General features: G+C 50.0%; 1 protein-coding gene across 2 annotated transcripts in view; it reads right to left on the minus strand.

Moving 5' to 3' along the window:
* IFNAR2 (interferon alpha and beta receptor subunit 2) overlaps positions 1–16705 on the minus strand; it is a 17905-nt gene extending 1200 nt beyond the window's left edge. Inside the window, exons 1-10 of one of the 2 annotated variants that reach the window (XM_064704573.1) lie at positions 16550–16705; positions 14444–14756; positions 13212–13308; positions 7621–7662; positions 7207–7330; positions 6702–6871; positions 5325–5497; positions 4904–5066; positions 4141–4259; positions 1358–2826 (exon numbers count right to left, since the gene is read on the minus strand). In XM_064704573.1, coding sequence (XP_064560643.1) covers positions 2137–2826; positions 4141–4259; positions 4904–5066; positions 5325–5497; positions 6702–6871; positions 7207–7330; positions 7621–7662; positions 13212–13260 — 1530 coding nt within the window. In that variant the 5' untranslated portion in view covers positions 13261–13308; positions 14444–14756; positions 16550–16705 and the 3' untranslated portion in view covers positions 1358–2136. Of the gene's footprint in view, positions 1–1357; positions 2827–4140; positions 4260–4903; positions 5067–5324; positions 5498–6701; positions 6872–7206; positions 7331–7620; positions 7663–13211; positions 13309–14443; positions 14757–16549 lie in introns of those variants that run through there. The other variant, XM_064704581.1, reaches the window with a different exon arrangement.
* Positions 16706–24722: the final 8017 nt, after the last annotated feature.

The following is a 24722-nucleotide window of genomic DNA, read 5'->3' on the forward strand; positions in this document are numbered from 1 at the left end:
GGTCTGAGGCAGGCATGTAAATTCCCAGGAAAAATCCCATTTCCTTGCCAGGCTCCCTGCCCTCACAGCGCTGCCTGCCTGAGCAGCCTCCAGGTAAATTGCTTCATTGGGCACTGAGGATCCAAAGAGATCAGGAAATATTTCTGGGCTTTCAGGTTTGTGCACAGCCCCCCCAGCCCATGCAGTGCCAGCTGTGCCCACCTTGTGCCCAGCCCAGAGCACTCAGTGCCACCTCCAGGGCACACCTGCAGGGATGGGCACTGCAAAGCTCCCTGGGCAGCCCCTGCCAAGGCCTGAGCTCCCTTTCCATGGGCAAATTGCTGCTGCTGTCCCAGCTGAGCCTGCCCTGGCCCAGCCTGAGGCCGCTCCCTCTGCTCCTGTCCCTGTTCCCCGCTGTCCCTCTGCAGACAGTGACACGGGGCTCTCGCGACGCGGTTTCGCCGGGATTTGCAGCGTCCCGCTCCCGGCAGAACCGGCCCCGTTTCCCAGCACAGAGCCGATAACGCCGGCGGTGGCCGGGCAGGCTGGTCCTGCTGACCCCGCTGTCCCCACAGGGCACTCCCGGGGCCGCTCGGTCCCTCACAGCCCCCGCGGAGCCGCGCCGGGCTCGGGGCAGCGCGGAGGCACCGCCGCCTCAGGCGCCCCTCGCTGCCGCTCCCCATGAGGGCACCGCCGCCCGCCGTGCCCGCGGCCAGGCGGCAGCGGGAGCTCGCTCCGTCCCTCCGTCCCTCCCCGGCGGACTCACCGAGGAGCAGGAACCCGCTGCAGAGCGCGGCCCGCAGCGCGGCGGCCATGGCGGCTCCCTCAGCCGCGGCGGGGCGGCCGCGCCATGGCAGCGGGAACGGGGCCGCCCCGGCACCCCGAACCTTCCGCTTCCCCACAGGGCAGGTCGGGCACGGGGAACGCCGGGAGGCCCAGCACCCCGAACCTTCCGCTTCCCCACGGGGCGGGCACCGGCAACGCCGAAGCGGAGCCCCGGCACCCCGAGCCTTCCACTTCCCCACAGGGCGGGCACTGGGAGCCTTGGCACCGCGAACCTTCCGCTTCCCCACAGGGCAGGGCGGGCACCCGGAGCCCCGGCACCCCGAGCCTTCCACTTCCCCACAGGGCGGGCACTGGGAGCCTTGGCACCGCGAACCTTCCGCTTCCCCACAGGGCAGGGCGGGCACCCGGAGCCCGCACCCGAGCCTTCCACTTCCCCACAGGGCGGGCACTGGGAGCCTTGGCACCGCGAACCTTCCGCTTCCCCACAGGGCAGGGCGGGCACCGGGCATGGCGGCGGCCCCGGGCCTGAGGGCTCCCCCTCACACACCGGGTCTCTTTCCCCTCACACATCAGGGCTGTTCACACCAATTTTAAATTGCTCATTCGGATTTTAAATGTCATAAAAATATTTTAATATGAATCAGTAATTGTACAAAATGATACAAAAATAAATTCAAGAAGTGCATTAATGCCTCGATCCACTCTTTTGTCAGCTGAGTGTTCATGTCTCTGCCCCCATTATTCCACTTGATCAGTGCTCTCTGCACAAATACAGTATCCAGCCAGCAGAACAGGTTTCACAAAAATCCAGTGACAGAGATAAAGAATAAAAAAATGGTAAAAGTGGTCTGGTTGGGAGACCAACCTCCCATTGTCCCAGGCTGCTCCAGCCCCAGTGCCCAGCCTGGCCTTGGGCACTGCCAGGGATGCAGGGGCAGCCCCAGCTGCTCTGGGCACCCTGTGCCAGGGCCTGCCCACCCTGCCAGGGAACAATTCCCCATTGCCCAGATCCCAGCCAGCCCTGCCCTCTGGCACTGGCAGCCATTCCCTGGGTGCTGTCCCTGCAGGCCTTGGAAATTGTCTCTCCCCATCCTCACAGGGAACAATTTCTAATCCAAAATTGCCCTCTGTCAGTTTGAAGCCATTCCCTCTTGTCCTGTCCCTCCACAGCTCCTCCTTTGGAGCCCCTTTGGGCACAGAAGGAGCTCTAAGGTCTCTCTGGATGCTTCTCCAGACAAACACCCCCAGCTTTCTGCAGGAGCCCACACCACAGGATGTTAATAAAAAGACAAGATCTGAGTGTTCAGTCCAGAAATAAGAGTTGGACAACACTGATTCCTATGTTATAAAGTAAAAGCAGTTCTCCCTTCTTCATCTCCTCATGTAGCCCGTTACTTGCTCTGAGTCTGAGTCCAAAGAGTCGCTTTCCTCAGAGGAAGAGGAGGAGTTTTGCCACTCGTGGAAGTCATTAGCACAAGGTGCTCCCTGCCCACTTGCCGTGTCCTGCAGCAGCTTTGCCTGCCCACCATGAGCAGAGTGCCAGTCCCCTGCATCCTCCTGGGCTGGGGGAGCAGCTGCAGGGCCGTGCCCATCCTGCTCCAGGGTGCCCAGCAGCACCGTCTGCAGGCTGATGGTGAAGCACCCACCGTCCCCCTGGGGCTCAGGGCTGTCCCCACACAGAGGGCTCAGCAGCTGGCTCCCCGTGTCCCTGTCCCCTGCAGGGTGGCCCTGGGGCTCCTGGGGCTCAGCAGCTGCCGTGTGCCCAGCCTGGGGGCTGCTGGGCTCACAGGTGCTGCCCACTGAGTACTGCTCTGGGCTAATGGGGGCGTCACAGCCCCGGGGGACACTGCCCCTGCCCAGCCTGCCCCGCCGCGTGTAGTCGTGGTCACACGGGGCACTGCTGTCACTGTCACTGCTGTCACTGTCACTGTCATCACTGGCACTGCCTGTGCAGCCCCTGGCCTTGCTCTTCACCTCTCTGAGGATGATCTCCACTGAGTTCAGTTCCACTCTTTCTGACACGGACACCCACGGGGAGTAGGCCAACTTCCTGATGAACGCCTGGAGAATTAAAGGAATTAAATAATCAGCCACTTTTGCACATATGCACACAACACAATGAAAAAAAACTCCAAATAACCTCCAGCCATGAGGCTGTCAAACAAATGCGTCCTTCTGTGCCACACTTTGGGCTTTTTCTGCAGAGTTCAGGGTATCTAGGTATCCTAGGCTGACTATATGATATGATGCTTTTATCTCCCAAATTTGCCCTAAACCAGGACAAATACAATTGTTCCTTCTTTTTCATTCCTGAACATCACAGAACCCTTGAAAGGTTTGAGTGAGAAGGGGTCTTAAAAAATCATCACATTCCAATCCCCTGCCATGGCAGGGACACCTCCCACTGTTCCCAATGTCCAGCCTGGCACTGCTGGGCACTGCCAGGGATGCAGGGCCTGCCCACCCTGCCAGGGTGAGCTGAGTCTTGTCACTCTCCCAACTCTTGCAGTCACCTCTATCACAGCTGAGCAATTTTAATGTCCTTTAGAAATTATCTTTTGAAGCAATTTTCACAATTTTAACATCCCAAGCCCTGTATTCCCCCTGCACTTCAGAGGATTATTCAATATTTGAAGCATTCATCAAGTTGACAATAAAAAATAAATAAACCTTAGATATTCCTTAGTAATGTGTTCAGCAATTGTTGGGATGTGAGTGATGACAAGGACATGATAAGCAAAGGACAGAAACACGTGGAAGAAGTCTTAGAAAAAAGTGACACCCATTTGCTCTGGATATGTTTGTAGAAAATGGAAAATATTTGTGCTGAAAAACCCTACAGAATTAAATGTAAAAGAAATCAGAGACTCTAAAAAAAAGAACAAGTAAAAAAAGATAAAAGATAGAAACAAGAAATCTTGTTATTTGTGACTGAAATTTAGTGGCACAATTATTTGTGAATGACATTATCCATTTAAATTCAATCTATGGAAATAAACTAGCTGGCTCTGGAGTGGCTCCCTCTGTGCTTGATCACAGAGAAAGTCCAAGAGAGATTATTTTATTATTATTATGAAACAGTGGAACAACTCCTCCAGTCTCTCCTCACAGGGCAGCTTCTCCAGCCCTCTGCTCACCCCCTGGATGCTCCCCCTGAGCAGGGTGGGATGATCCTCTCTGTAACTTGTCACAGAAATAGCAAGGAGTGGTTTTGAACATTTGTTCTGAAGATCAGACAAAGCTTGGCAGCCTAGAGAGCATCTTGGACTGAGGTAAACTACAAATGCAAGCACTCTGTGCTGTTACAGAACTTGTACCTAAAGCACAGGGCTGGAAATCCCAGCTGTTAAACCTCCTCTGAGAGCTGTTACATACCAGGCTCTGAGGAAGGGAGAACTTTGGGAAAATGCAACCTGCTGCATGCACACACTTCAGGACTGCAGCAATGATCAGCGCGACACAGACGGCACCTGCCACTGCAGCTTCATGGTACCCTGGAGTGAAAAAACCAAATAAACACACATGGAGGAAGTGTCCCACCACCACATTCCAGATCTGGCAGTCACAACAGCTAGCAGGAATCCCCAATAATTTTGGTCAGAAGGGATCTGTGAAAGTTAAAGTCAGAACAAGACCAAATCCCAAATTAGCTTCAGGAGTTACAAAAGAAGTGACTCCATCTTTCTGCTGAGCTAGTGGAGATCTGTATGGTTCAGGGGACTGCCAAGAGATTCGTTCCCTTAAAGTGCTGGGGTTTATATTTCACTCCTAAATACCCACAATGGTTCTCTCTTGGGATGTTTCTCTCTGCCAGTGAGAGGCAGCACCCAGGGAGCAGCTGGAGCTGGGCCTGGAGGGATTTAGGTTGGGTTTCAGGGCAAGGTTCTTGCCCAGAGGGTGCTGGCACTGCCCAGGGAATGGGCACGGCCCCGAGGCTGCCACAGCTCCAGGAGCCTTTGGGATGCCCAGGCTGGGCTTGGTGGGCTCTGGGCTGGCAGGGCTGGCACTGGGGGTCCCTGCAGCTCAGGACATTCTGGAATTCTGTGATCATTTGTTTTTCAGGACTGAACTGTAAATGTCCCTACACCAAAGAACACAGTGCACACCCAGCCCAGCCCCCTGCCCACAGCCCCATCACCTTGCTGAGCCTCTGAGTCTGCAGTGACACATTTCCAGGGGGAGGGCACAGAATTCTTGTTCAGGGATGCAGTGACCCCCACGGACAGGCAGTAATTCCTGCTGGGATACAACTCCTCAATGACAACACTGAACACCTCCTCAGTGGTTCTCTGCCGTGGCCTCTGCCATGAAAAAACAATGGTTTGAAGTCAGTGATTGGCTGGAAGAGCCCCTGCTCCCTCCCCCTGACCTGCCCCCTGCAGGAAAAGGAAGCTCAGATTCTGCTGGCCATGCTCTCTCTTTTCTTCTAAGAAATCTATTTCTATGTTTTCTTTTGCTTCCATCCACATATTTGGTTTTGGGAGCCTGTTAACCACCAGAGCCATTTCATGCCCTCTATGTCCCTCCTTTAAAGCACAACTATTCCCAAATTTCCCTACCTTGTGCTCTCCATCCTGTGACTTCAGGGTGATATCATAATCCAGCTCTTGATAGATATCAATTAAAGACTGCAGCTTCCCATTCTGTCTGAAGTGAGAGGCTGGCAGCTTTATGGTGACATTGAGGCAGTTTGGACAGGAAGTGACATTCACTTCTGGTGGTCCCAGAATTGCTGTTGGAAAACAAGAGAGAGGAAAAAAATGATGGAAAAATACAGTTCTACTTTATCCAGGACAATTCCATTTCTGTGATGCACACAGGGCTGGCTCAGCACACTCCAGAGAGGTCACTGCTGTAAATCCACAAGGCCTTGCAACATTTAACCTCCACAGCCAAACCATCATTTCCCACAGGGCCAGACTTCAAAGGAAAAGGAGTGGAAGGAAGAAGCAGAAAGGGAATAGAGGCTTTACTCCAGCTTCACAGAGATGTGATCTTTGTGTCTACATGAGATTAAAGCTGAGGTTAAAGTACAGAACAGAATCCTGGAATGGTTTGGGTTGGGAAGAACCTCAGAGCCCACCCAGTGCCACCCCTGCCATGGCAGGGACACCTCCCACTGACCCAGTGTCCAGCCTGGCCCTGGGCACTGCCAGGGATGCAGGGGCAGCCCCAGCTGCTCTGGGAATTCCAGCCCAGCCCCTGCCCACCCTGCCAGGGAACAATTCCCAATATCCATGTAACCCTGCTCTCCTTCAGCTAAAACCCATTCCCCCTTGTCCTGCCCTTTTTATTAAACCAACTGCAGGGACAGCAGGGCTCCTCCTCAGGATGTTCTTCTTCAGTTCTCCTTGTCCCATTCTCCCCATTCCCTCTGTGCTCCCTCATTGCTGACCCTGCAAGGGGACACAGCAGCTGCCTCTGCTGAGCTCAGAGCAAACACCATCACTTCATCCTCCACAGCTCTCCAGCTGCTGCTCAACATCTCTTAGCTCTGTGAGCTCACAACTCCCTTTTCAGCAGAGCCAAGGGTGAAGCCACCTCTGGCAATAAAGACAAGGGCAGATGGATTGTTTGTCCATCAATCTCTTCCCTACACCTTATGCAGACCTGGCACTATTAAACTCAACATTCACTATTTGAACACACAAATACAATGTTGCTCTTTAAGTTATGTAGCTTACACAGTCAAGAGATTTTTACTTGGTGTTTGTCAATGCACAACTGTATTTTCTTTATAATTGTAATGTATTTATTTCAAAACCAGAGCCTCATTCCTTTATCAGAACTACAAATCAGGACTACACATAAATACTACATACAAATAGCCACCAACACAGTCAGTGTGGAGTCTTACAGCAAAGCTAACAGAACACAATTCAGGATCAGCTGCTAATGAAAACTACAAAAAGAAGAAATGCAGAGACAGAACTTACTCTCAGTGAATGGCACAAAACGCAGCAGAGAAGAATTGAGCAGCTGAGCTCCTCCAACGCTCTGAACAAATACAGAATACTCAGTATAGATGGCCTTGAACTCCTCTGTCAGCTCACAGGAGAGCTGGGCGATGCCTGAACACTGCTGAGCACTCATCCAGTCCTGGCTCCTGCAGGAAAGAGCAAGAGTCTCACTCCTCTGATGTGAGAAGGCATGGCAGTGTGAGGAGAGCATCTCAGGGGAAAAAAAACTCAGAAAAACTAAGAAAAAAACCAAGAAAAACAGAGAAAACCTCAGCCTTATTATTTTCAGTGATCCCTGGTGCTGGCAAAGCCCCCCCAGCCCATGCAGTGCCAGCTGTGCCCCATGGGCACCTTGTGCCCAGCCCAGAGCACTCAGTGCCACCTCCAGGGGACACCTGCAGGGATGGGCACTGCAAAGCTCCCTCCTCTTTGGGTCAATAACCACAAAAGCAGAATTTGTGCCTTATTTTGTGTGACTTGCCTGTAGTCTTTGTAGAGCACGTTGTAGGATGCTGGCACAGCTGGGTCATGCTCTGCCTGCCAGGACAAAATGTGCTGGAAATTGTGGGAGTCCATCTGGAGGTTGTAAGGAAGCCCCTTTCTCTCTAGAAAGGAAAAAATAACACAAAAAAAAAACCAACAAACAACTCTGAGCTCTGCAACCATTCTAATAAATAAACAAAGCCATTTAGAGCAGCTCAGGATTTGCCCCAAAAAGCAGCCACAGGGGAGAGCTCAGCACAGCAGACACAGCAATGCAAAGCACTGTGCACATGGATTACATTTCTCTAAGTTCTTTCTCCAAAGAGCATGAAGTTCAAAATGATGATGGGTGAGGATGTGCAAGCTATGAAATGTGTTAGGAAAAGCATTTTAGAGATGGTAACACTCTTACCAGGCAGGCTGCAAACAGCTGCAGACAGAAAGGTGAGGCACACTGGAAAGTGAAACTCTGTATTAATGCTTTGGTGTATCCATCCACAGCACCTGACTTTTACTGTAATTACTCATTTGCAACAATTGGTTCATACCCAGCACTCCCTGCTGGAACTGCTACTTTCTTTCACCCCTTCCTAGAGTTTCCCACCCTTTCCCTGCTCCTCCAGAGCCTGGGAGAAGTGTCCATGAACCTGGGGCTCCAAGGAGGAGCTGCCTCCTGGATCCCTCCCCGTGAGGTTCAGGATTCAGGGTCAGCAAAACCACCCAAGGTGTTCTCATCAAATCATCTCTCAGAGGACTCTGACTCTATTCAAACACCTTTTCAAGCCATCCCAAGAATTTTAGGGCTGATCTGGGAAAATATTCCATGTTGTCTTCATAGACCCCAGCAGGGTTTGGGTTGGAAGGGACCTTAAAGAGCACCCAATGCCACCCCTGCCATGGCAGGGACTCCTCCCACTGTGCCAGGCTGCTGCCAGCTGGCCTTGGGCACTGCCAGGGACCCAGGGGCAGCCCCAGCTTCCCTGGGCAATCCTGCATTCCAGAGGTTCCTCCATGTTCCTGTAGAACCTCCCCAGCAGCCTGTGACCCACCCTGGCTCTCACTGCATCCAGGATTCTTTTCCTTGACCAACCCAGCTTCTCATCATTCCCATCTTTTCAACACAGCGCCTCCAAACACTTGAAGGTTTTGTTCTGACCCCTCTAATTTTCTTTTTTCTCAAGACCCTTCAGCCTCCCTTTTGCTTTGAGTGCAACAAAGAGAAACTTCCTGTTCTTGTTTTAAGGCGTTTTTGTGGTCATGCCTCTGACTCAGGAAATGCTGACTCCCACACCCAGTTGGCCAAAGCAGTCACTGCTTTAATTCCAAACACATTTCTGTTTTACATAAACTCCATGGGAAAATCTGGACAGTTCCTTCCTTATCTTCCCTAAAACTCTGTTTTGTCTTGACCTGTTGTTTTAAAAAGATGTGCCACAGTCAGCATGACTATGAAAAGAGAAATCTGGGCCTTGAATTAGAAAATTTGAACAATCTTTATGTAGATTCATAAATCATGGGTTTAACTGCAGCTAAATGTAGAACAATGGATTTCTTACCAGCTAGGAAATCACCCATTTGGAAAAAAAGTCCAGTGGGGATAAATCAAGCAATATTTCAGCTACTATTATTATTATTATTATCTGAACGCAAGCTCAGATTTGTAATAAATTGTGTCTGCTGAATTGCTGCTGCATTCCAGTTAGCATTATTTGATTTTTCAATGCCTCTTCTGCATCCAAACCAAATTCCTTTCAGTTCAGAGCTCAAACTGCCTCTGAACTTTGTTTCAACAAACAAGTTTAGCAAAGGAAGTTGAACAGTTGCAAAACTGTTTGTGCTACACTCTTACAAAGGAGACACGGCCAAGATAAATATCTGAGAACGAGTAACTGGGAGCGTTCAGCCTGGGGAAACAGGGATGGTCTGGAATCTGCCTGGGGAATCCTCTGCAGCATCTTTGAGTTTCTACCACCCTGGCAGTGTCCCAGGCCAGGCTGGACACTGGGGCTGGGACAGGGGGAGGTGTCCCTGCCATGGCAGGGGTGGCACTGGGTGGGCTCTGAGGTCCCTCCCAACCCAAACCAGTCTGGGGTTCTGGGATGATGATCTGACCCTTTTTACAGAATTAAAGGACCCTAACTTGTCCGGTTTATCTCGGCTGTTTGAGGGGCCTGGGAGGCCCGGAGGTGGCCCGGAGGTGGCCTTGGAGCACCCGCGTATCAAAGGACGAGAAGAGGCTTCAGTTCTTCTTTCTGGTTTTATGTTTATTAATTGTTTATCTAAAAGATGTTCTTTCAGCTCAACAGAGATCCGCACAGCAGTCAGCCATGGGCACACAGTGCCGTCCCACGGACCGCCACGTATCTTTATACCCTAGTTACGTATACAATATTTATCATTTTTCCCCAATACCATCTATTCTTATAACTCGGTGTACTCTTAGTAATAACCAATCCAAAGGTGCCACCGTGGCCAAAGAAGATGGAGGAGAGAAGGAAGAAGAAGGAGGGTAGGACACACCCCAATTCCTCCATCTTACTCCTCTAAACCCCCCTGTACATAAATCTTAAACCTTGTGTCTCACCCTCTAATTAACTAATCCCTTCACCATTCACCCGGTGAAGCCCTCATCCTTGTCGTCTCCTGTGCAGGGTTAAAGTCCAGCTACCAGACACTTCTGGCAACATTCCAGGACTCCCGAGACCCCCAAAGTGGTCTCGGAGGCTCAGCATCTCAGGGCTGAGATTTTGAGATCCGACATCTCCCCCTTCTGTTTGCCCCAAGAAAACCTCTTTTACAATCCAATTCATGGCATCTGGGACGACATGGATGAGGACTAGGAAAGCTATTACAATATAAAATCCTAAACTATTAAAACATAAAATCCTACCCTTAAAATTCTTCTCCAAATGGGAGAAATGTCAAAGAAATCTGCCCTTAAAATTCCTCTCCAAATGGGAGAAGTGTCAAAGAAATCTACCAGCTGATCAATATATGATCCTTTGTCAGTTTTCCCTATAATAGGTAAATTTACTCTATTGCCTATTGCAATTCAAGACTTTAAGGAGAAAACTTCCCAGTCTTTCGTTCTTATACAGAAATATTCAAGACCCCAAAGAGAAAAACCCCCCAGAGTCTTTCGTTTCTCTTGTTTCTCTTCTGAGTTGTCCTTTGCAGTCTGAGTCCCGACTTTTGTCTGAGTATTCGTTTCTTCTTATATCTTGTTGAGGAAAATCGTTGCATAGTTGCATCCTTGTTACGAAATGATGCTGTAGCTCTGCTGAACCGATCTGGCATGTCGTGCACTCAGGGGTTACCTAGTTTTTGATTCAACTGACAATAGGGTTAGAAAACACACAAGCCTCCCCAGGAGGGGAGAGGCTTAGGACCCCGAGGGTTTTTACCAAAGGCACCAAGTCTGGAGAGGGCCCCTCCTCGCCTGAGACGTCACCGGGGGTCTGGCCCGCCCCCGCCCGCGCTCGGCGCATGCGTGCTTTCCGAGCTGCTCTGTGTCTCTCCCGAGGTAATTTTTTTCTCTCCCTTTTTATTCCGCCTCTGAATTTTCCCCCCTCGGTCTGCCCCTGACTGTCTCCTCCTCCTCCGACGCTGTGTGTGTGTGTGGCCTTTCGTCAGCGTGTGTGGCCGCTCCCGCCTGCACCCGCGCTCTGCCGCGACTCGCACCGGGTTTTTTTTTTTTTTTTTTGCGTCACAACCGCGCGCCTCCCGCGTCTCCCGCAGCTTTTCTGGGATTGCGCAATTTCCCCCATGCCGCTGCATGGGTCAGACGCCCCGGCTGCGCTGGCATGTGACTTCTGCCCCGGGTTCTTGCGAGTTTTGCCTGCCGCGCGCGTTTCTGCTACCTTGCCGGCCCCCGGGGCCGCTGCACCCCCCGGCCCTGAGCTTAGCAAAGCCGTATCTGAACACGCGTCTTTTTTTTTTTTTTTTTCCTGGAGCCTTGCTCCCCTCTCTCTTTCAGAGAGTCCCCCCCCCGGACGTCTGGTGCGTCTCGGGGTTATTTCTTCCTGGCCTTTTAAGGCCAGAGCTAATTTTTTCCGGAGTCTTGCATTGCTCCCCCCTTTTGAGGGCCCCCCCCCGGACGTCTGGTGCGTCTCGGGGGTCTTCCTGGCCTTTTAAGGCCAGAGCTAATAATTTTTTGTATGTTTGTGTCACACCTTATAAGGTGGACAAAATTTCCCGTTGTTCCTGGGAAGGTGTGCCTCCCATGTTCTTATTTTCAGGCTTTCTTACCAAATCTGTCGCCAGAGCAGTCTGGACGTCTCGATCTGTCCAGCAGATCACGAGAGGTGGACCCAGGGCGCCTTCTGGTTCCAGTCCGGGCTGTTCTGCTACGAATATTCTTCGGCAGAAACTGAGAGGTGGATTTCTCAGTGACTGCTGGTTTTTTTCTGCAGTCTCTGCTGGCTTTTTTTTTTCTTCTTCTCTCTCTTTTTCTTCAGGGCTTTGAAGGTGGTGGTGGTCCCCCCGAAAGGTTGTGGTGGTCAGAGCTCACCCAGTGGAAGCCAAATGTCCGGTTTATCTTCCCCCGAAAGGTTGTGGTGGTTCTGGTCCGCCCAGGGAACGCCAATTGTCTGGGTTTATCTTCTGTTGTTTGAGGGGCCTGGGAGGCCCGGAGGTGGCCTTGGAGCACCCGCGTATCAAAGGACGAGAAGAGGCTTCAGTTCTTCTTTCTGGTTTTATGTTTATTAATTGTTTATCTAAAAGATGTTCTTTCAGCTCAACAGAGATCCGCACAGCAGTCAGCCATGGGCACACAGTGCCGTCCCACGGACCGCCACGTATCTTTATACCCCTAGTTACGTATACAATATTTATCATTTTTCCCCAATACCATCTATTCTTATAACTCGGTGTACTCTTAGTAATAACCAATCCAAAGGTGCCACCGTGGCCAAAGAAGATGGAGGAGAGAAGGAAGAAGAAGGAGGGTAGGACACACCCCAATTCCTCCATCTTACTCCTCTAAACCCCCCTGTACATAAATCTTAAACCTTGTGTCTCACCCTCTAATTAACTAATCCCTTCACCATTCACCCGGTGAAGCCCTCATCCTTGTCGTCTCCTGTGCAGGGTTAAAGTCCAGCTACCAGACACTTCTGGCAACATTCCAGGACTCCCGAGACCCCAAAGTGGTCTCGGAGGCTCAGCATCTCAGGGCTGAGATTTTGAGATCCGACACTAACTAACAAATCCCCTTCTCACAACAAGTACAGCTCAGCCAAACTGAGCTTGTTTCACCTGCTGATCCAGAAACTGAGGAGTGCCGGAAAAACTCAGATTAAAAAAATAAAAACCCTCACATGTACCTGAGAGTTCCTGGGCTTGCAGGGAGGCAGAACCATGGGATGGAATGGCCTGGAAGGGACCTAAAGCCCACTCTGGGGCCAGAGTCACCAGTCCAGGCATGGAGGAATCAGGCATGAATCCCAGACTAACTTGGGTTGGGAGTGACCCCAAAACTTATCCATTCCCATTGCTGCCATGGCAGGGACACCTCCCACTGTCCCCAGTGCCCAGCCTGGCCTTGGGCACTGCCAGGGATGCAGGGGCAGCCCCAGCTGCTCTGGGCACCCTGTGCCAGGGCCTGCCCACCCTGCCAGGGAACAATTCCTCATTCCCAAGATGCCATCAAATCCTACTTTGAAGCCATTCCCTGGGTGCTGTCCCTGCATCCTTGTCCCCAGTCCCTCTGCAGCTCTCCTGGAGCCCCTCAGGCCCTGCCAGGGGCTCTGAGCTCTCCCTGCAGCTTTCCCTTCCCCACGTTGAGCATTCCCAGCTCTCCCAGCCTGGCTCCAGCCCTGCTCATGGTTTATGCACAGAATGGAGCAGGCAGGGGTAGCACCAGAGATCCTTACTCTGGGAATTACTCCAGGGAGGTTCTACAATACCATGATGGTCTCTCACTTCATTAACTCAGCAGGATTATTAATGAATTAATGAGCCCCCTGCAGTGCTGCTCTCTACCCCAAAGGTTCAGGTACTCACCAAGCTGACACAGAGGCATTGGCACATCCATTGGCGTTCCCATGGACATTAACAAACAAACCTCTCTGCTTGCAAAAGGAACATTTTGCTTCTGCTCCTACAAACATGAAAAACAAGCACATTTTACTAAACGATGACAGTAAATTACCTAGTAAATCACTTTTAACTAACCCAAGGTTCCTGTACAGAATTGTTTTACCCTCTCCAGTGGCTGAGGGAGGGCAGTGGTACTGAAAGAGTTACTGGAGCACTGATCTTTATCATTTAATGGCAATTTTGGTCCATTTCCATGGCAACAGCCCTTTCCTTTTTCTTTTTCCACATGGAATGGGCTCCTACCACTTCAAATAAAGCAGAAACCACTGTAAAATTATTTATATTAACTTTGCATTTACATAGTATCTGAAAATTCAATGCCACTCACTCCAACTTCATTACCACAATGAAAACAAACTTTGCTTGGCTTTGTTTGAAATAAACTCATCACCATTGGAGGAATTGTTTCCAAAAAGGGAAAAGATCAACAGAGCACTTAGGAAAATATTAATTACAAAGAAGTTATGAAGTTTGTTACAATTTTTTAATGCATAAGATCTATTAAAATAATCCTTCTCTTCACTGTTATTTTGTACTCTATTTAACACCACCATAACATTAATATCCACAGGATGTGGTTTTGAGTTAGCTGGGCAAAGGTGCATCTATTTCTAAAGAATCTTCCCCCCAGCTTTAACAAAAATTAACTGCTTTTTAATTTAACACTATTTGCAAATACAACTGGAATTATTTTTCTGCAAAACAACCAGCTTAAAATCATGCCAGAGCACACTCTATATATGACTATATATTAATATATAACCCTGTATATTCATATATTAACACAGGATAGAAGCAATCTGTTAAAGCCAAGTGAACTAAACCCTTTATCTGAGAAGTCAATCTCCCAGTGCTCAGAGTGCAGGAAGGCGCTGGGTACGTGTTAGGAACTTGGATCTGTGCAAGTGACAGTCCCAGAGCCTCAGGGGATGCTCTCCTCCCCTCACTCTGCTCATTCACTCAGGCAGAATTCATTCCAAAGAGCAGCTGCACCTGCAGGCTGGGACTTTGCAGGTTGTTCAGAGAGTTCCCTTCAGGAGCAGCCCTGGGCACGCTGCATTCCCGTGGTAAATGATTTCCTTTCCCTGATAAGCCCTCAGCTCCCCCAGGCCCTGTCTGCAGCACTCCCTGTGTACCTGGGATCCTGGCTGGCCATGCTGCAGGGATATCACTGGCAATGATCCCACTCTGGGAACCACACCAGGCTCCTGGCGGCCTCTGGCTGCTGAGCAAAGGAGGCTCCCACATGAGGCACACTCAGAGCCAGGTTACTTCTTCAGCACCTTCCACTGCCTGGGAAAATGTGATAAAATGTGCTCATCTCCAGGATTCTAAAGCTGGATGTCCTCTGCAGATCTACCACTGCCAGGGAGATTCCAGGGGAAAACCATTTCTGTCAGAACTCTGGTGAGCTTTTGTTGGTCCTCCTCTTCAGAGCTGCAGCAATCCCTGTGGAGAAGCCATGGAGAGAGCAGTGAGTGCAGCAGTGAGTGCAGCCTCATGTCACTCTCTGACTCATAAAATCATGGAATCACAAAAGGTTTGGGCTGGAGGGACCCCAAATCCCACCCAGTGCCACCCCTGCCATGGCAGGGACACCTCCCACTGTCCCCAGTGTCCAGCCTGGCCTTGGGCACTGCCAGGGATGCAGGGGCAGCCCCAGCTGCTCTGGGCACCCTGTGCCAGGGCCTGCCCACCCTGCCAGGGAACAATTCCTCATTGCCCAGATCCCACCCAGCCCTGCCCTCTGGCACTGGCAGCCATTCCCTGGGTGCTGTCCCTGCATCCTTGTCCCCAGTCCCTCTGCAGCTCTCCTGGAGCCCTTCAGGCCCTGCCAGGGGCTCTGAGCTCTCCCTGCAGCTTCTCCTCTCCTGGGATCAGTTTAGTGGCTCTCAGGTTCAGGCTGGATGGGGTTATATTTGCTCCCAATCAGAAAAGAAAAAATAAAAAAGCAGCTTTGAAGTCTTGAAAGTCAGTGGCTCATATTTCAGAAAAGCTCTCCCCCAGTTCTCTGAAAGAAGCAGATGGTCTATTTACTTACATAAATCAGCTTATGGGAATACTGAGAGAGGCAGAGACCTGACTGACAGCAGGGAAGTCTGCAGAGGAACATTCTGAGCCTGCACAGGGAGCTCTGAGCCCACCCAGCCCAGCCCTGCCCAGGCAGGGTCACTGCAGCAGGGACACAGGAACGTGCCCAGGGGGTTTGGGATGTCTCCAGAGACTCCAGCCCCTCCCTGGGCAGCTGCTCCAGGGCTCTGCCCCTCCAGGGAAGGAAGCTCTGCCTCAGGCTGGGCTGCAATTGTTGTGTTTTAGTTCCTGGCCATTGCTGCTCATCCTGCCACTGGCACCACTGAGCAGAGTCTGGCACTATCCTGACACCCTTGGAGCTCCATAAAATCCTGAATCCTCCCGAGCCAGGGAACCACACCGTGCCTGTAGCATTATTCCCACCCTGGACTGGGTGACTTTGGATAAACCACTTCTAACGACATGGAAATCACTTAACCTCCATAACCCACGGCCATTACCAACAGCCCTTATCCCATGGGCAGCCACAGTGCTGGGGAGGAGACACCTCAGGCTGAGCCAGGGCAGGCTCAGCTGGGACAGCAGCAGCAATTTGCCCATGGAAAGGGAGCTCAGGCCTTGGCAAGGGCTGCCCAGGGAGCTTTGCAGTGCCCATCCCTGCAGGTGTGCAGGTGCCCATCCCTTTGCAGTGCCCATCCCTGCAGTGCCCTGGAGGTGGCACTGAGTGCTCTGGGCTGGGGACAAGGTGCCCATTGGGCACAGCTGGCACTGCATGGGCTGGCAGGGCTGTGCCAGCCCCAGGGATTTGGGACACAGCAAACCACGCCTGGGACAAGGGGGCGCTGCGGCCCTCACCAGCCGCTGTTCCGCCTACCATCAGCCCTTGGTGCGATCCCCACACCAAACCCTCCCCAGGCACCTCCCGGGCCATGGCCGGGGCCAATGCAGCGAGCGGGACGCTGCCAAGGGCGAACCCGGTGGGGTTCTGGGGAACCGTGTGCGGTTCAGGGGGCTCCCCATGGGCCCGAGCCCCACCCGGCTCCAGCAGAGCCCCCCAGGAATGCCCGGGCAGGGCCCAGACCGCTCCCCTCAGCCGGGGGAAGGAGCGCGCCCCGCTCCCCTCAGGGAACCGCTCCATTGGCACCGCAGGGCCGCGCCCGGGGACAGCGGGGGGACATGGCACCGCACACACCCACACCTGCCAGCCGTACCTCGCGGCGGGGAACGCCCAGGAGCTCCGCTGCGGCTCCTCATCGCTGTTGGCCGCGTCTATCGCCCTTTATCAATGCGACCGACGCCCATCGATCCCAGCGATACCACCCACTCCATCGCCTAGCGGAAAATGGCGGCGGGGATGGCAGGGTGTTAGCCACGCCCCCACACAGACCACGCCCATAAGTGACTAGACCACGCCCCATGCAGTCAAACCACGCCCCAATCACTCACCTACCACGCCTTCATCTCACAAAGCCCCGCCCCTTCCCCTCAGGCCCCGCCCAGCGGCGCCTTGGCGGCGCTTCCTGAGGGCCCCGCTCTCTCCCCGCACTCGCGGAAAGGCATTTGCTGCCTTTAGTTCGGTTCCTGCCTTTATTTCCGTTCCTGCCTTAATATTTGAGTTTCTGTTTTTATTTGCGTTCCTGCCTTTATTTCTGTTTCTGTCACTCGTCCGGCCCCGCTCCTCCCCCGGCTCTGCGGTGTTCGCTGACGAGAAAGCGGCGGGAGCGGTGGCTGATCCCCTGCCGCGGTTACAGAGCAGGTTTGGGATGGAAGGGACCTTAAACGCCACCCAGTGCCACCCTGCCATGGCAGGGACACCTCCCACTGTGCCAGCCTGCTCCCAGCCCCGATGCCAACCTGGCCTTGGGCACTGCCAGGGATCCCGGAGACACCATCGCCTGCACTTCCCTCTGAAGGTGTGAAAAACGCCAGTCACTTGTTTTTAAAATGTTAAAAGTTTAATAGTAATAAAATGCTTATAAAAATAGTAATACAATTGGAATAATAATAATTTGGACTAGGACAATCCAATAATTTGGACTAGGACAATATGAGACAATAGAAACAAAGAGTTATGGACAGCCCGGGTACCTTTTCTGGGCAAAATTATACCGAAAAAGGACCCACGTTAACAGAGGATTAACCCTTAAAAACAATAACCTGTTGCATATTCATACAGCTCATCCATGATGCATAAATTCCATTCAAACACAGGATTCTGGCTGGGCAGTGTCAGCTCCTTCCTCTGAATCCTGATGGCGTCTCCAGGGCTGAGTGAGGCAGGAAGAAGTTCATTTCTCCTGATAATGGAGCAATAAATTCTCTTTCTCTGAAAGATTCAGGTGTCCTGTGGCTGCTATCTTGGTGTGTCCTTTCTTTGAAAAGTATCTTACATAGCATAGTTTCTATTTTAACATTTTGTTATAACCTAAAACTATATTTAACACACTACTTAAGAGAATTAATACAGCATTACTTTCTAACACAGCATATATAATATTCATTTGAATATTTGCAAAAAGTCAATAATGAAATAGGCATTTTTCACAGAAGGGATTGTCCCGCTCTGCTCTGGGCTGGGGCAGCCTCACCCCCAGTGCTGGGACAGCTCTGGCTGTGTCAATGAGAGATCAGAAGCTGCTGGAAAGGGCCCAGAGCAGGGGCACGGGGCTGGGGCAGGGTCAGGAGGGCCCCGAGGTGCCCTGGGCAGCCCAGGCTGGAGCAGCCTGAGCTCAGAGCTCCCCGGGGCTGCAGCTCCTCCCGAGGGGCAGCGCAGGGACAGCTCCGAGCTCTGCTCTGGGACAGGGACAGCGCCAGGGAGCGCCTGGGGCCGGGCCAGGCCAGCTCAGGCTGCACAGCAGGGAAAGGTTCTTGCCCACAGGGTGCTGGCACTGCCCAGGCTGCCCAGGGAATGGGCACGGCCCCGAGGCTGCCACAGCTCCAGGAGCCTTTGGCCAGCGCTGCCAGGGATGCCCAGGCTGGGCTTGGTGGGCTCTGGGCAGGGCAGGGCTGGCACTGGGGGGTCCCTGGGGGTCCCTCCAGCTCAGGACATTCTGGGATTCTGTGATTCACTGTTCACCCTGTGCCAGGGCCTGCCCACCCTCCCAGGATGGAGCAGAACTCCTAATCCCAGTTCTACTGTCTCTGAATCCTACCTTTTACAACTTTCCCAAAACCCTCTAATTTTAAAGCTTCCCACATTCCTGATTCCCAATCTCCCACCCAGCCCTGCCCTCTGGCACTGGCAGCCATTCCCTGGGTGCTGTCCCTGTCCCCCTGCAGCTCTCCTGGAGCCCTTTCAGGCTCTTCCTTCCCCCCAGAGCATCCCAGGGTGCATCCCCAGCCCAGGCTGTGCTGTCCCTGGTGGGTCTGACCCTCCAGGGCTGCTCCTGCCCTGCCAGGCTGGTGAGGAGGGCTCAGGCCATGGCAGTGCCTGCAGAGCTGCCTGGGCAGGGCAGGAGGTGTTGGGGAAACAGCTGAAATGCTGAATTTCCTGCTCGCTGCAGCCTCTTTTCTCAGTTGCAACACAGAATTAGAGAAAACAACCTGGAGAGCTCACTGTGATTTCCCCGGCACAGTGAATCCGGTCTGATTTAAAACCCAGAATTGTGGAGTTGGTTTGGCTGGGAGGGAGCCCAAAGCTCGGAGCGTCCCCTTTGCTCTCAGCAGAGAGGGTTTGCTCTTTGTGGGGAGCAATGGCACAAACATTTCCTTCTGTGGTTTAGTGTCTGATGTCTGAATTTGGAGCAGACATCTGATTTCTGCTGAAAACCTCTTCTTGCGCAGCCTGAAACATCCTGTTTTTACTGCTCCTCCACCAGACAGACCTTTTGTCCGTGGTGTTGTCACCGTGGATTTCAGCTTGCAGAATAATCGCCACAGTACTTGGTAAAAGTGGCCCTTTTCAAAGAGATGGAGAACAAAAAATACACGTTTATATTTTTGCTGTCTTGATTTTTTTCTCTGTGGGCTCTTCTGAAACTTCAGTGCATCCAAAACTAGGAGTGGCTGCTCCTTCCCTCCAATTTTTTTAAAATTTGTGTACAGTCCTATTTATTTTTCTTTTTTGCATGTTCATGTTTTGCAATCTTGGCTCAGAAAGAAATAAAAAATGTGCAAGATTTTGAGAAGTATTTCTCTATGTTTTCCCAATTAAAAAAACTGGAATGTGTCTCTTTTTGGCCTGAAGGTGATGCTGTTTCTCTAGGAAAAACTACTGGAAAAGCCTTTGGGAAGTCTGGTGGGAGCTACTTGTGTTAAAATTCAGTATACACGGATTTATGCTCTTTGTCTTGGCAAGTTTTCATCAACCCTTTGGAAGACTGAGTTCTGTCTGAGCATCAGCTCAGTTTATTAAACCTCCCAGTGTGTCACGGATCAGCACACTCAAAATAAAAGCCGGCAATTAATTTTTTTAAAATTATTATCATTATTTTTAATGCACGCCCTTCCTGTGCTCTGCTGTGCTGCCAGGTTCGTGGTGGCCCAGCTGTGCTTTCTGTCCCCACAAAAGCTGCTTTCGCTTGTTTGTTTTGGGAGATTTCCTGTGCAAGGCTGGAGCCACAGCAGCCCTGTGCGGTTTCTCCAGCACACCCCTCATGCCTGTCCCTTTCTGCCCCTCTGGGCTTTGTCTCCAGCTCTCACCGGGCACATTTCTGCTCCCTTTGTTGGCTCTGAAACCTGATGGGACCCTTCTGTGTGCTGAGAACTCTCTTGTTTTGGGCAGGGTTGTTTGAAATCCCTTCCAGGCTCAGGTTCCTCGCTGGCAGGGTGGGCAGGCCCTGGCACAGGGTGCCCAGAGCAGCTGGGGCTGCCCCTGCATCCCTGGCAGTGCCCAAGGCCAGGCTGGGCACTGTTGATGCTGTGGGAAGGCTGACCTAGAGCAGAGACTGGACAGAGGTGAAGAATAAAGTAGGGATTTATTAAATTTATGTGTGGGAGAGGTTTTACAGTGATTTCTGTGAGGAGAGAGAAGTTTGATCCGTGTTCACCCCTGAAAGAATTTCCTGCCAAGGTCATTGACATAGAAACCATGAAATAAAGAAGGAGAAAAAAGAGAAACCTGAGAAACCTGCACCTGCCTGCTCCAATGAGCACTTCGTTTTTGTGACCAATGAGTAAAGTGTAAACTTCGAGCTTTGTAAGAATGTGTAAAAAGCATCCATGCTAGTATAAAAACAGCTTGAAGCCTTCTGAAAATGGAGTGTGTGGCTTTGTATTGTCTCCATCTCAACTACAACATCCATGGCTGCACCTTGGGCAGCACCAGAGCCCAGCCAGGGCTGCACCCAAGATGAACCAAAATGGCCCCAAAATGCACGGCCGGGCATTAAGTATTAAGTATTTAATAACAGACAACTATCTAACAATAGTAAACAACTAACAATAATAAACATCTAAAATAGTAAACATCTAACAAGAGAAATATCTAACAGTAAGTAAATATCTCACACTAGATAAATATCTAGTAACAGTAAATATCTAACAGTAAATATCTAACCCTAGATAAAGTTCTAACCACAGAAAATAGCTAACAACAGTAAGCACCCTGGGACAGTGGAAGGTGTCCCTGCCCGTGGCAGAGGTGGAATTAAGTAATTAAATGATCACTGAGTTCCCTCCAACCCAAAATATTCTACATTTCTATGATTCCACGACTCTTTAACCCAAGTTTTGTGTGAATTTGTGGCACCTCAGTGAAGCCAACAAAGCTTACAGGGGTGCAGAATCTCTGGTGATTTACACTCATTAAAAACCAGCACGGAGCTAAAAGACCATCAAATGCTTTCTGGGGCTGCTAAAATTCCTAACTGGTCTGTGTTTTTTTGTGATTACTCTGTTTCAGGGTAACTTTAATCGTGGCTGGTAAAGAGCTGCAGGAGCTGCACAATCCTGGCTATGACACATCATTGCCTGGGTGGCACTGCTGGAACTGAGAATTTCAGATTTTTACTGAGAATTCCAGATTTTTACTGAGAATTCCAGACTTTCTGTGCTGCCAGGCACTGACCCCCAGAGAACACTGCATTGACCTGAGGGCCTGGAGAAGCTTCCAGAATGGAATGACAGAGCTGGGATTGTGGTTGTGGAGTTTGGATAGAAGTGTGTGATATCACAGGGTGGGAAACTCAGAGTGTTATAGATGCATATTACAATATTGGCTTTTCACAGATATTGAAATGGATTTTATATGTGTGGTGTTAAAGTAACTTTGTTATAAATATATAAATTTTATTTCTGTTATTGGGCATAGTAATGAAATAGCTCTGCTTGTATTAAAATGTCTATTTAGATAACATCCAATAAACATAAAATGAGAACACCTGCTACAAATATGCTAACTATTAACACTCACCATCTAAAGACAGTGCAGACTAAGGCCTAGAAACTGGAAGTGACAAGAACAGACTAAAACTACAACCAAATAATATGCATACTCTAAACAGGCAGACCTAAAGAGGAACCATCCTAAACAACTCTTGAAACATGCAAACTAAATTTGAAGGAAAAGTTCACTATACATAAAAGTCTATAAATATACAGCAGGCTAATATAATGAGAAAAGCATTTAAGGAATATCCCCAAAAATACCAGTGTGCTCTTGGCTAAGTGCCAAAATACACCTGGTTGTAATAACCTTTGCTTTATGGTCCTTATCTCCTATTAGCCTTTATTATCTTTTTAATTTTCACAGGAGAGTGAACGTGGTTTTCACATGGAGTTTAAGGGTTTAGAATAGATATTTAATAATATACAGTTAGAATACAGTAATAGACAGAAAGCAAGATGGAGGTTTTGGGGTGGAGGTTGGTCCTTCTTCTTCACCTTCTTCTTCTTCTTCTTCTTCTTCTTCTTCTTCTTCTTCTTCTTCTTCTCCTCCACTTTCTCCTTCTCCTTCTCCTTCTCCTTCTTCTTTTTCTTCTTTTTTTCTTTTTCTTCTTTTTCTTCTTCACCTTTTTCCCCTTCTTCTCCATGGGTTTGGGTGGTTTTGTGTCATTGGATAAAAAAGTCCCGATTGTGGGCATGGGTGGTTGGGTATTGGGTTAAAAGTAAAAACAATTTAGGTGCCATTTCTTAATTGGACAGTTTTTTATTATTATTATTTAAAGGTCTTAAAAGGCCTTGTAGAGAGAGAGACAGGGCTCCATTTTTAGTTTGTTGGAGTGAAGTGCTGCAGAACTCAGGGTTTGTGAGGCTGTGACAGAGACAAGAACTGATAAACATCTGAGTGCCAGCAAGAAATTCTGTCTCACACATTGAATCCCAGCCTGGCAAACAGAAGTTAAGGCTCCACACGGCCCCAGTGGTTTCCAGGGCTCTCAGACAAATACAAACACAGGAACATGCAACCAGTGCTCCCCAAAGCAGATCCTGCCCCAGCTGGGGTTTCACAGCCCCTGGGCCTTGAATCTCCATGGGCTAATCAATATGGATGGCAATTGTTCTCAGTGCACACACCAGATGAAATAATAATTTCTGTTTCTCTGCTCTGCTCTGCCTCCTCACGCAGGTGGAGCACAGAAATAGCAAGATTATTTTCTAGCAGTGCTGGTGGAGCAGTTGGATTTATTTTGCTCCATAAGAGAATGTGAGAAATGAATTTGTAGGAAATTAGGAAAAAATGTGTGGAAAGTAAAAAAAGAACTAAATCTGACAGGATCGGGAGGAGGATGCTGGAAAATCCGAATCCCCTTGGTTTGGGGGACCTGTGAAGACTGGACCTCAGGGGGATTTATTTATATTTTCTCTTTTGTAAACTCCTGGGAAGCTGGTGGATTTCCAGTCCTGGGAAGTTTTTCCTCAGGATTTGACAGACTGGCAGGGAATGCACATGAGCCAGCCCGTGGGGGCTGAATAAAGGGGGATGGAATTTCAGGTTTCATTCCGCTGGGCACAGATTTCATTTATGTGGACACAGATTTCATTTCTGTGGGCCCAGATTTCATTTCATTTCTGTGGGCACAGGTCTCATTTCTGGTGGGCACAAATTTAATTTCTGAGGGCACAGATTTAATTTCTGTGAGCACAGATTTCATTTATGTGGACACAGATTTCATTTATGTGGGCACCGATTTCATTCCTGTGGGCACAGATTTCATTTCTGGTAGGTACAGATTTCATTTCATTTCTGTGGGCACAGGTCTCATTTCTGGTGGGCACAAATTTAATTTCTGAGGGCACAGATTTCATTTCTATGGGCACAGATTTAATTTCTGTGGGCACAGATTTCATTTCTGTGGGCACAGATTTCATTTCTGGTGGGCACAGATTTCATTTCTGTGGGCACAGATTTCATTTCTGTGGGCACAGATTTAATTTCTGTGGGCACAGATTTCATTTCTGTGGGCACAGATTTCATTTCTATGGGCACAGATTTAATTTCTGTGAGCACAGATTTCATTTCTGTGGGCACAGATTTCATTTCTGTGGGCACAGATTTCATTTTTGTGGGCCCAGATTTCATTCCTGTGAGCACAGATTTCATTCCTGGTGGGCACAGATTTCATTTCTGGTGGGCCCAGATTTCATTTCTGTGGGCACAGATTTCATTTCTATGGGCACAGATTTAATTTCTGTGGGCACAGATTTCATTTCTGGTGGGCACAGATTTCATTTCTGTGGGCACAGATTTCATTTCTGTGGGCACAAATTTCATTTCTGTGGGAATCTCCATCCTGGGAGTGGCACAGGAACCTTGAGCCCCCCTGTTTGAGCCGTGCCCTCCCTCGATGCTCTCCTGGCTGTAAATAACCAACAATGGCACAGTTTGTTTTTTGGGGTATTTTTCTTGCTTTAGTTTCTGTTTGGTTTTGGGTTTTTATTTCTTTTTCTTTCCTGCGGCTCATTAACCTGTTATTTCCCCCCAAATCCGAGGTCTTTGCCACTCTTTTTAGTCTCATGGAGGGCAGCAAAACCGCCGCTGCAGCAAGATTTGGTGGTTTCCCTTCCCCATTGTGGGGTTTTTTTGCTGGAAGGAGCATTTTGGCCACAGCAGGACCCAGAGTGCTCAGGCCATGGCACTCAGTGGCTGCAGCAATCCAGAGTGACCTGGGAATTTCACCTTTCCCTCATTTTAGCAGAACAGGGTGAACACTTACAGGCCTTGAGAGGAAAATCATTGTTTAGCCTGATTCCTGCTTTTTATTTTGAGGGAATCCTGCAGAGTTTTGCCAGAAGATGGCAATTGGAAACACTCCTTGTGAAACTCCTCCTTTAATTTTACAATCTGAAACACCTCCTCATAAAAGGATTTATTGTAGTGGGGACGTGTTGTTAATTATCATTAGACCCCTGCTTTTGATTAATGCTGCTAATTAGTTTCTGCCCTTGACTTTTTCCAATTAAGGAGGGGATGCCTTGGTGCTGAGCACGTGGGCAGATTCCCTA

Source organism: Zonotrichia leucophrys, chromosome 1 (genome assembly GCF_028769735.1).
Source record: "Zonotrichia leucophrys gambelii isolate GWCS_2022_RI chromosome 1, RI_Zleu_2.0, whole genome shotgun sequence".
NCBI lineage: Eukaryota > Metazoa > Chordata > Aves > Passeriformes > Passerellidae > Zonotrichia > Zonotrichia leucophrys.